The 12147-nt window shown below is 48.8% G+C and overlaps 1 protein-coding gene across 2 annotated transcripts in view; it reads left to right on the plus strand.

The window, feature by feature from the left end:
• The window catches only part of CEP85 (centrosomal protein 85), a 54217-nt gene extending 42169 nt beyond the window's left edge, over nucleotides 1-12048 (plus strand). For both annotated transcript variants that reach the window (XM_062190684.1, XM_062190685.1), the window contains 7 exons: nucleotides 2537-2689; nucleotides 2911-3062; nucleotides 4085-4178; nucleotides 5711-5761; nucleotides 8528-8635; nucleotides 9782-10007; nucleotides 10390-12048. In XM_062190684.1, coding sequence (XP_062046668.1) covers nucleotides 2537-2689; nucleotides 2911-3062; nucleotides 4085-4178; nucleotides 5711-5761; nucleotides 8528-8635; nucleotides 9782-10007; nucleotides 10390-10550 — 945 coding nt within the window. In that variant the 3' untranslated portion in view covers nucleotides 10551-12048. The remainder of the gene's footprint in view (nucleotides 1-2536; nucleotides 2690-2910; nucleotides 3063-4084; nucleotides 4179-5710; nucleotides 5762-8527; nucleotides 8636-9781; nucleotides 10008-10389) is intronic.
• Nucleotides 12049-12147: the final 99 nt, after the last annotated feature.

Consider the following 12147-nt stretch of genomic DNA (forward strand, 5'->3'; position numbering starts at 1 on the left):
TTGGGGCAGTGGGAGCCATTGTTGTGGCACACTGGTTTAAGCTGCTACCTGCAACAATAGCATCCCATGTTAGTGCCTGTTCTAGTCCCAGAGACTCTCCTTTGATCTACCTCCCTGTTAATGCACTTCAGAGAGCAGCAAAAGGTGGCCCAGACACTTGGGCTGCTGCCATCCACCTGGGAGACCTGGATGGAATTCTAGGCTCCTGGCTATAGCCTGGCCCACCCTTGGCCATTGTGGCCATTTGGGGAGTGAACCAGTGGATAGAAGATTCTCTTTGTAGCTGCCTTTTAAATAAATAAATACATCTTTTTAAAAAAAAAAAAGAAACAAAATTACGCTAAAAAATTTTTTATGTCAAATGTTCAGATCAGCCATGATGTTCAGTTGTATTGGGAACAAGCCTGCATTTTGAAGAGCTCCTGGGTGCTGTTGGTGCCATTGGTACAAAGTTTTAGAGAGCTTGTTAAAAAAGAAAATTTTAATGAAAATAGTATATGTATCTGTTATCAAATATCAGTAGCTTTATAATAAAAAATAAAAGTAATGTGCCCCACCCCACTCCACGAAGGTATTCATCCTCAGATCTTCTCTTTCCCTTGATACATACTTTATTTCTGAGAAGTATGCTTTTACTTTTTTTGATACATTTTAAATATCTGTTTCATGGATGTAGTATCTTATCTCTCTTGATAACATTGGTTATAGTTTTTTGGATGTCTTAAAATAAAAAAATAGTTTTTTGGGTGTCTACATCTGCTTATAGTATTGTTTCTTGTTTCCTTCAGATTTTTTTTTTTTTTTTTTTCTGTTTTGATGTCTTTCTGTTAGAGGCTTGGTGATCTCTGAATGGCACTTACATTTAAGAATGAAGTGGGGGTAGCATTGTAGCATGGGCAGTTAAGCTGCCACTTAATGACACTGACATCCCATATCAGAGTGCTGGTTTGAGTCCTTGTTGCTCCACTTCCCATCCGGCTTCCTGCTGTTACACCAGGAAGGCAGCAGATGATGGTTGGGCCCCTGCCATGCATGTGGGAGACCCAGATAGAGTTCCTGGCTCCTGGCTTTGTCCTGCTGGTTGATGCAGCCATTTGGGGAGTGAGCCAGCAGATGGAAGAATCTCGGTTTCCATCTCTCTTGCCCTCTCTCCCTCCCACTCACCCTGTGTCACTCAGCCTTTAAAATAAAATTTTTAAAAGAATAAACTATTTGCAGATGGGTGGTTGACATACCACCTATGACACCCACATCCCATGTTAGAGTACCTAGGTTCAAGATTTGGCTCCACTCCTGATTCCAACTTCTTGCTAGTGTACATACTAGGAGGCAGCAGGCGACGGCCCAAGTAGCTGGGTCCCTGTCACCCATGTGGGAGGCGCAGATTGAGTTTCTGGTTCCTGGCTTTAGCCTGGTTCAGCCCCAGCTGGTATGGGCATTTAGGGAATGAAATTTTGGATGGGAAATCTTTGTCTGTCTGTCTGTCTCTCTGTTTCTCTGCCTTTCAAATAAATAAATAAATTTTTTTTCTTTTTTTTTTTTTCTTTTTTTTTTTTTTTTTTGACAGGCAGAGTGGATAGTGAGAGAGAGAAACAGAGAGAAAGGTCTTCCTTTTTGCCATTGGTTCACCCTCCAATGGCCGCTGCAGCTGGCGCATCGTGCCGATCCAAAGCCAGGAGCCAGGTGCTTCTCCTGGTCTCCCATGCGGATGCAGGGCCCAAGGACTTGGGCCATCCTCCACTGCCTTCCCGGGCCATAGCAGAGAGCTGGCCTGGAAGAGGGGCAACCGGGATAGAATCCGGCGCCCCGACCGGGACTAGAACCCGGTGTGCCGGCGCCGCAAGGCGGAGGATTAGCCTGTTAAGCCACGGTGCTGGCCAAAATTTTTTCTTTAAATGAAGCATAGCAAAGCTAGATGAAAGCTCTGGTTTCAAGGGAGTTGCCTAACGGAATTAAAGGTTACCTCCTGGGAACCCTGGGCAGATCCAGATATAATCTTTATATTAACAAGTTTAATTTTATTTTAATTTATTTTTATGCATTTGAAAGGTAGGCAGAGATCTCCCATCAGCTTTTTACTCTCTAAACACCAACAGCAGTTAAGGCTGGGCCAGGTCAAAGCCAGGAGCCAGGAACTTAATTATTGTCTCCCACATGGGTGGCAGGGACCCAGATAATTGAGCTATCACCTGTGGCCTCTGAGTGTGCTTTAGCTAGAAGCTAGATGGAGACTACAGCCAGGATGCAGAAGTCCCCAGCACGACTGACCTGCTATGCCAAACACCTACCCCAATGCTATCAACTTTTTAAAAATTGCTTAGGGAGCTTTTCATCTCTGCCCTTGACTGGGAGGCTCAAGTGTGTTAGCTTTGCAGTTTATGCCCTAATCCAAAAGGCAGAATTTGATTAGCATCTGCCTTTATTACAGTTGAGCACCATGCACAGGCGCAAGGGCAAAGACAGTGATCACTTCACTTTTGATGTTCAAGGTCCCAGAGGAATGAATGGAGACAGACTCTCAAAATTTTTTCCCCAGGTGAAAGGTCGTGATAAACATATCAATAATTTGAAAAAGAAGTGTCAGAAGGAAGCAGAGCAGAACCGGGAGAAGCAGCAGCGTATTGAAACCTTGGAACGCTACTTGGCTGACCTTCCTACACTGGAAGACCATCAGCAGCAGAGCCAGCAGGTAGCAGCAGAGTCCACGTGCATGGGGCAGGCAGGGAGTGGCCAAAGAAGGGAGCTTTCTCGGTGTCTGTGCACTTACCTGGGACTTTCTGAAAGGAAGATCCCAGAACAGTCATGTCCGGATTCACATCTGTCAGTTTGCAACAGACTGCAACGTTTTTGAAATGCCCATTCCAAGTCTTCCTTGACTTACTGACCTAATTATGAGATCTTGTCTCTCAGCTTAAGGATTCCGAGTTGAAGAGCACAGAGCTGCAAGAGAGAGTGACTGAGCTGGAGAGCTTGCTGGAGGAAAGCCGGGAAGCCTGCCGAGAGAAGGAGGTTCAGCTGGAAAGCCTGAGAAAGAGAGAAGCAGAATTGTCCTCTAGATGCAAGTAAATGTGCTTGTGGGATTTAGGGAAGGAGTAGAGGACTAGGGTCTTGTCCCAGCTACCCATTCCTTCACCTGCATGACTTCGGGTGATTTGGGCAAATTTTGTTCCTCTGAGCTAAGTTTTCTTTGGATTGTGAAAGCTGCTTATGGGCCGGCACTGTGTCTTTGGGATGGAATGTGGAGGTGTGGGTGCTAGGGGCAGGGAGTTGTTATTTTGTCCTTTGAGGGATCCAGTCCACTGCCTGCTGTAATAACCCTTGAGCATGTGAGTATTGAATGAATGAAAACATTTCATAAACTGGGAAATGAGCTATGTGTCCATTTTCAAAAGCAAATGCTGGTGCTGAGGGCGGGGAGTTATCCACATTTTGAACCTTGTAAGCTAAAAGCTATCAGGAACATCTGTTTATCTTCAGCCCTAGGGGATGTCTCACTGCCCTGACAGGTTCTGAGAACAAAACAAGATGCCATAATGTACTCTCAGGGCGTCTTGGGAGCTTCCTCCATATTAATAACAGTTTCTGAAAATCTGATGGCTTTGTTGCAACAGCCTCTTGGACCAAATCCAGTTTCTAATGGGGTGGGTTGGGTTCTCATCCCATATTCAACCACAGTGACTTGTTTTTTATTTCAGCAGATGGGCCATGCTGGAAGTGATTGTGGGGGACCTATTGGAAAAGATAGTTAGAGTCTAAGCAGGGTTAGGGAACAGTGTTGGCTCTGCCCTAAACTATGTATGTCCCCTATGAATGTTTATTTGTGAAATATAAAAGCAAAGAATGTGACAAGTGGAGAATTGGTGGCACATTGTATAGGTGTTGGTCCCTGGGGGAAAGAATCTAACATGGGGAGCAGCTTCTGTGTGGCGGCTCAGCCTGCATGACATTAGACCAAAAACCTTATCCCTAGCCGTGGCTTGGAGGAGCCTACGTGGCTTGCCCCAAAACACAGTAAATAGAGGAATGAGGAGTCAAAGCCACATCTCTCGGACTTCCAAGTTCTTGAAGAGCCATTGTCTTTCAGCCTGCAAGATGCGCAGGCTGCGCAGACAGCCAGTGGAGAAGGCCCAAGAGCGGACATGGAGTCCTGGCAGCGGGAATGCGACTCTCTCCGGAAGGTAACCGAGGGTATCCAGACTGTAACCATGGGCAGGCTGGGAGAGAAAAGATTGTGTATTGAGAGGGAATCACACATCCTAGTCTGGGGCCACCTCAGATTTGCTGCTGAGTGGTTTTGTTTTCTGAGAAGTTGCCCCTGCAGAGTAAGTGTCCATTTTAAACGTCCATCCTTGTGACAGGCAGACGTCACTCATCTAGAGTACAGGCAGAAGTCTCCTGTCCAGACTGGATAATCCACAATGAAGGCCGGTGCACTTAGGCCCCTGCAGAGTTCTAACCAGTGAGTGGCCTGCTTTCTCAGTTCAGCAGAAAGAGGGAGTCAGGGGCCTGCCAGGAATTGCAGGTCAGTAAAAAAAAAAAAAAAAAAAAAAAATCCCAGAAGTGGTTTGGACTACCTGAGGTCTTTTTTTTTTAAGAGATTTATTTATCGGGACTGGCGCTATGGCATAGCAGGTAAAGCCTCCTTTTGCTGTGCAGGCATCCCACCCATATGGGCCCTGGTTTGAGTCCTGGCTGCTCCACTTCCAATCCAGCTCCCTACTGTGGCCTTGAAAAGCAGAAGATGGCCCAAGTGCTGGGGCCTCTGCACCCGTATGGGAGACCTGGAAGAAGCTCCTGGCTTCAGATTGGCACAGCTCTGGCCATTGTGGCCATTTGGGGAATGAGTCAACGAATGGAAGACCTTTCTCTCTCTTTCAATCTCTCTCTTTCTCTCTCTCTCTGACTGCCTCTGCCCCTGTAACTGCCTTTTTCAAATAAATAAATCTTTTTTTTTTTTTTTAAATTTACTTAAATGAAAGGCAGAGATAGGGAGATCTTCCATCCACTGGTTTACTCCCCAAATGGCCTCAATAGCCCAGGCTGGGCTAAGCCAAAGTCAGGAGCCAGTAGCTTCTCATGGGTCTCCATGTAGGGGTGGGGGCCCAAGTACTTCTGTCATCTCCTGCTGCTTTCCCAGGCATGTTAGCAGGGAGTTAGTTTGGAAGTGGAGAAGCCAGGACTTGAACCAGCACCCAAATGGGATGCCAACACTGCAAGCAAAGGCTTAACCTTCTGTGCTGCAGCACTGGCCCCTTACCTGAGGTCTTAATGGACAGGAAGTCAGGATGGTTCAGGCTTTCTCCTTAGATAGTCAGTATAACTAAAGCTGTAATAACCATCATAGCCCTGGATAAGACAGGTGTCATTAAATCAAGTTTTTGCCCTGTCCTTTGCCAAAGAATCAGAATGTTTAGTTGCTGTTGCTTACAATCATCAGAGTGAACACTCACCACCACCACCACCTACACAACAGTGGTTGTGGGTCCACTGCATTCCCATAGAAATTTCTTTGTGATTGGAGCACAGAAGTGTGAAGCTAGTTAGCCAGGATTGGGAGTCTGAGTTGCACACCTATAGGTAGAGCTTACTAGTCTTCACCCTGCTCTCACTATAGGGCTATAGCCAGTGTTGCCGATGCCATACTACAGACTAATACAGCCCCTTGCACTCTGACCTATCTGCAGCTTCCCTTGATAACATTGCCTTTCAGATTGTGGAGAAGCAACAGCAGAAGATGGATCAGTTGCACTCACAAGTGCAGGTGAGCAGAAGTCTTGGGGATATAGTGGGTAGGACTTGATGAAGACACTGTAGAAATCAGCCACATTTGTAATTTGTGTGGTGTTGGGATACAAAAATGAGACCTGTCAGTGCTTTTGAGCCTACAGTCTTTTTTTTTTTTAATGATCTTATTTATTTGAGAGGTAGTTAGAAGAAGAGACAGAGAGAGAGGTCTTACATCCACTGGTTACTCTCCAGATGGCCGAAACAGCCAGAGCTGAGCCAATCCAAAGCCAGGAGCTTCTTCCAGGTTTCCCACATGGGTACAAGGGCCCAAGTACTTAGGCCATCTTCTACTGCTTTCCCAGGCCATTAGCAGGGAGCTGGATCAGAAAAGGAGCAGCTGGGATATGAACCAGTGCCCATATGAAATGCCAGCACTGATGGCAGAGGCTTAGCCTACTATGCCACAGCACCAGCCCCAAGCCTATAGTCTTAGAAGGACAAACACAGGAGTTTCAGTGCAATACTATGAGAGCAGTGTTCACACCACCTTGAGGGAACACAGAAGAGTCAGAGGAAGGATGGGAGATCAAGAAAAGGATTCTGGAGACCCAGAACTTGAAGGATGAGGAAGAGCTGGGTGGATGATACTGGAATTCCAGATACAAAGGATAGCATAAATAGGAACATGGAGGTGTGAAACAGCACAGTTTGAACATGGACCTCTGGGCAGTTTGATATTGTTGACATGTGAGCAGGCATCATTTAATGGGGGGGATGATGCTGAGAAATGTATTAGGCGCTTTCAGTGTTGTACATACATCATAATGTGTGCTTACACCAACTGAGACAGCTGTGATGTCACTCGGCAGTAGAGTCTTCGGGAACTGCCGTCACAGCGCATGTTCTGCTGTTGAGTGATGTCATCATGCAGCTCATGACTGTATTTGGCTTAAAGTGGTGAGAGGAGAGCTAGGGTTCTAGGTGGTAGGAGGGCCTTGTCTATCCAACTAAGTTAGCTTTTATTCTCTAGGTATGTGATGGGAATCTGTTAAAGCATTTAATTGGGGGATATGATGTGGTCAGGTTTGCTGCTCAGATTCGAGTGTAGAAGATTGACAGCCTGGGGAGAGGCAAGGCTGGGCAGCTGCTGCAGAAATGTGAGAGGAAGACGGGGACTGGCACAGGGCAGCCTAGCAAGGAGGAGATGTGAAGGGCAGATTTTAGGGATTTTTAGGGGTTAAAATTGAGAGGAATCAGTGACAAGATGTAGGGGGTTGATGAACAGCAGGGAAGAATCTGGTTCCTGGTTTCTATTTGAGCCAGAGTTGGGGTTTCCTTCATTGACTTCTCCAAGAAAACCTGGTAAAGGCAGGCTGACTCAGTTCTTTTTGACCCCAAAACACATAAAATGCACTCACTCTGAGGAACAACTGACGGCTGCAATCCAGTTCATGTAGGTTTCTAGAATGTTTATGGATTCTCAGTGTAGATTTTCTGAAACATTGGGGTTCCACAAACGTTGAAAAAGCCCAGAATTTTAAGTGGTACATTTATCCCCGATGAGACTCCTCAGGCAAATTAAAACGTCAGAGGAGGGGTAGGCTTGACGGCACAGTGGGTTTGGCCCCCACTTGGGACGCCCACGTCACGTATCTGAGTGTTAGATCATGTCTCATCACCTCTGCTTCCAGTCCAGCTTATGTGTCCTGGGAGGCAGTAGATGATGGCTCATGCGCTTGGAGTTCTTGGCTCCTGGCCTTAGCCTGGCCCAGCCCATCCCTGACTGTCAGGCAGGTGGGGAGTGAACCAGTAGCTGCCCACTCTTGCCTGCTTGCTCTCTCTGTCTTTCAAGTGGATGATAGTAAATACATGTTTGTAAAATGTCAGACGAATTTGCTAGAATACATTGGGTTCATCATGATCACCTGAAGTATTTCATGGTCATGAGGTTATATTGGCAGTTATATTTTAATTAATAGGAAAATTCAAGGAATTCTTTATACTTTATTTGTTCAGCTCACTTTCAAAATTGGGAGGAAATCAGAATGAATGAGAGGAAGGAGATAACAACTTAAACCTCTTGTTCCCTCTGACCCTGACCATACCTGCACACACATCCACACACATGTGCATGCTGCTCACCTGGTACCTGTGAGTGTACTCCCCTGCTGCTTGTCACCTTCGTCGAAAGCATTGAGTCTGCACTGTCTTCTTGGGCGTTTACTGTTAGCTCCTCAGAGACTGGGCCGTTGGGTGTTCTTTCCCGTGCTTCAGTGCCTGTAACAGTAAGTGCGCAACGAATAGTGAACTCGATGGAATGACCTAGTCCCTGCCTCAAGAAAGTGCTACTCCAGAGTGTGCAGCTGGGGTACTCGTGAGCCACGAGGGAAGCAGGAGTGTCAGGGTGGGGTCAGGACACGCTGGATTTCACTTGTAGATTGAGGAAAACGAGGGTGAGCTCAGAGGTTTCCTAGGGGGACGGGGCAGAAGAGCAGTCTGAGCAAAGGGGCAGGGGAATAAGCAGAAGCGTTGAAGCTGGAGCCTTCAGGACGAAGGCCGGCCACTCTGCAGCCGAGCGAGGCTGTGTGCAGGGGAAGAGATAGGGCTTCCAGGAGGGAAGGGTAGGAAGGGTCTGCTGAGGAACCAGTTGGGGGCTACAGAAGGTAGTAGGAACTCGGAGATGAGGGCTGTTCTGAAACAAGTTCAGAGCAGTGTGCAGGTGGGGTAGGACTTCCAGGCCAGAGGCGTCGTGATCTGTATCCTTGTTGTGTTCTTCCACCACCCTTGCCGTGGGATTCAGAGCCTAGAGCAGGAAGTGGCTCAAGAAGAAGAAACCAGCCAGGTCCTGAGAGAGGAAGCCCAGCGGAGGGAGACAGCCCTGCAGCAGCTGCGCACAGCTGTGAAGGAGGTGAGCAGCATCAGCCAGGCCTCCCCAAGCCAGGTTCTTTGGCACTTCCCATGCCCACACCTGCAAGAGTGCCAGGCTCCGAGAGCTCCCCACTGAGCTTCTGGGCCAGAGGAATGCGAAGGCACTTTGCATCATGCTTTGTATTAGAGGCCTTAAACCTGACTTCAGCATACCATAATTACCCAGGAATGTTTTTCAGATGTGGAAAGATATTCTTTCCTCCCTTTGTCTTCCTTCAAGTTTATGGGGTTTGGGGCAGGTGGCAGGGAGGGGCCAAGGAGACAGAGGGTTTGGTGATTTTCCTGCAGTAAACAGCTACCAGCGGGGGGATAGCCAGGTGTACTGGCCAGGTGCTCAGGAAAGAGTCTCCCAGGATTATCACATTGTCCAGTGAAGTAGAGGGCTGCAGCTGGAAGAGGAACTCTAGGCGTGGTCATTACAACAGAACTGAGGCAGGGAAGGCAGGAGAGTGCATGAAGATGTCAGGGAGAGGGAGACAGCATAACCAGATCGTGACTGGCAGGCCCGTGGCAGGCAGCCTCATCGCACTGAAGTGGAAGTTGGAAAAGGCAGGACGCGATGCAGCACTGACTCCTCCAGGTCTGTAGCGTCTTCAGCTCGCACTTGGTGACTTCTGCCAGCCACAGCGTCTTCCTTGGCCCCTTCATTCCTGACAGCCTGCGATCAGACTGGCTGGTGGCCACTTTTGTCTAGGTGGCAGGGAGAGATTGAAAGCAGTGTCTCCTCAGATTTCAGCCTCACGTTAAGCTGGCTCTAATAGCCTGGCTAACAGAGTTGGCTGAGGGACTGGCTTCAGATAGAGTTCCTAGGGGCGAGCACATCTCTGGTTCCTGAACAGGAGCCTGGAGGCTGATGACTCAGAGCCTGCTGGAGAGCAGCAGCTTCCTCTCCAGGGCTAGATCCCCAAGGGCCCAGGCTACCCCACAGAGAGGAACCAGGCCTGATCCCGGGGCGGGGGTGGAGCAGTAGTAAGCCTGTTGACAGGGGTGAGAGTAGGAAGGGGGGACATTGCCTGTGACTTGTGCCTTCCCCTCCACACGCATATCCATACCCATGCACACTCAGGCACTGAGCCTCTGTCTCTTCTTGCCCTGGGAACATGTTCTTGCCCATTTTTCTGCTTAGCTTTCAGCACAAAACCAGGACCTGATTGAGAAGAATCTGACGCTCCAGGAACACCTGCGCCAAGCCCAGCCAGGGTCTCCGCCCTCACCAGACACAGCCCAGCTGGCGTTTGAGCTACACCAGGAGTTGGCCGGCTGCCTTCAAGACCTGCAGGCTGTCTGTAGCATTGCCACGCAGAGGGCCCAGGGTCACGACCCCAACCTCTCCCTGCTCTTGGGCATTCACTGTGAGTTCCTAGAAGTGTGGAACCTGTGATGGGGATCTTCATTCTTTCACCCCCATCCAACTTTCCTATCTTTACAGTAATGCATGAACAGAGTCCATAGGCCTGATCCCTACCCTCTGTGGTTTTATATGTTTCACAAAATTGATGTTCAGTAAATCTGCTTTGAAAGCAGGCATCCTTATGGGGTACCTTGCCTGCAGTACAGATTGTGGGCCTGGGCAGCCAGTTATCAACCCACTATCCCCAGCTGCCTTTTTCAAAAAATGCTGTGTCCCAAGGTTTTGGGCCTCCAGCCACTGTCTATCCATACTGCCCCTCCACATGAAACTGTGAAGTTGTCTCCAGCTGACTTCGACATTCTCTAAAACACTCTCCTCCACAGCTACACAGCATCCAGGGACTCGGCTAGATTTGCAGAAGCCAGATGTGATCAAAAGGAAGCTAGAAGAGGTTCAACAGCTGCGCCGTGACATCGAGGACTTGAGGACCACCATGTCAGACAGATATGCCCAGGACATGGGAGAAAACTGTGCAACTCAGTGAGGAATGCTGGGTGTGGGACAGGCTGCACCCCCCCAGGGACCGCAGGGAGCCCAGTCCAGCAAGGTTCCAGCTTTAACCCTATGTTGCCTCCTGTCTGTGGTTCCGAGGGGAGAGGGGAGAGAAGGAAGAGCCTGCATCTGGGGGCCAAGGGTTGATGAGGGAACCGCCATCTGCCTGTTTGCGTGTCCCACAGAGGCTTGGCCTCCTGGGATTACGTTTGTCCTGTGATCCTGATTGACCGTCTGAGGGCGAGTTACTAATTAACTTTTGCAAGTACAACTGATAAATCCTCACAGACGGTTCCCAGCCCTAGGCTGACATCCGAGACAGGCAGCTCACCTCCTTCTCCTTCTGGGATGGAGCCACATTCATTCCCACTCCCTACTTTGGCCTTGCTAATGCCTGCAGTTCATTAGAGGGGCCTGGATATGCGGAGCACCAGTCACGTTGACCATTTGAGAATTCTCAGGCCTTGTGTGGCAGCCTTCCTGGGAACTGAGCTGGCTTCCTGGGGTTTTTCAGGCTCTTGCTTCTTCCTCAGGGTGATTTCTTTATTGGCAAAGTACCCATTTGGATTGTGGGCCTAGGGGTTACAGCCAGGGCTCCTTCATCTGCTCGCCGTCACATCCTACAGGAGCACCCATTTTCCAGCTGCCCTGTGCCCTTCGATGCTGGCCATGGCTAGTACAGCCGCCTCCTGTTTTCTCAGGCCTTCCAGGTAGCCCCCCTCTTGGGCCTTGAATACAGACTTCTGTGTCATTGCAGTCTGGGAAGACTTCCCCCAGAGGCCACAGGGCCCTGTCAGGCTGCTTGCGCCTTCCTCCAAGTTGGAGATTGTGCCTGGCCTTTGATTTGTGCCTCTCATGTTAGGGGAGGGGAGTCCTTTCCTTTCCTGATCTAGCTGCTCGGAGAGCTCAGAGTACCCACTACAGGTCAGCTTTGTTAAGGTACAGCTTTCATTTTGTTTTTTGTTTGTTTGTACCCTCAGTGTTCTGTTGTTTGTTTTTTCCTTGCCTCCTGGTTTAGGGAGCATCTTGCAATTGTTTTTATCTGGTTGTTGGGCCAGCCCCAGGCTTTCTGTAGATCTGGAGCCAGGCCAAGAAGGGACCAAGTGTGGGAATGGGGAGCATCAGGAACCCAGGGTCAGCCACTGTTAAGATTCCCGCTACGCTTTGGGCTGTTGGCCGCATACTGGACTGCACTCCTGAGCCTGAATGAGGCTCCTTAAGTGTTTTTACAAGTTTGTGTTTTATTTATGGAGTGACTTATCCCTTCCATTGAGAGGAGCCCCACCCCGCTGGCCGTCCCCTCAGCCTCTGGGCTTCTGCCTCTAAAAGCAGAGAGCGGGGTAATTGGTCTCCACCCTGTGTTGGGAGCCCAGCCACCATGCTCATGGGTATTTTTCTTGTAAAGTTTATAAGCAGTTATTTATATGGATCTTCGTTATGTCAACTGTTTGTATTGCCTATTTTGATTACAAAATAAAATATTTAATAGACTCCAGCTTTCCATAGCCTTCTATTTCTGCCTTCCCTCTAGCCCACCCCTCACGTGGGCTTGTTGGAGCCAAAAGGTGGGTATTGGCCCGGTTCCCCAG

Source organism: Lepus europaeus, chromosome 5 (genome assembly GCF_033115175.1).
Source record: "Lepus europaeus isolate LE1 chromosome 5, mLepTim1.pri, whole genome shotgun sequence".
Classification (NCBI taxonomy): domain Eukaryota; kingdom Metazoa; phylum Chordata; class Mammalia; order Lagomorpha; family Leporidae; genus Lepus; species Lepus europaeus.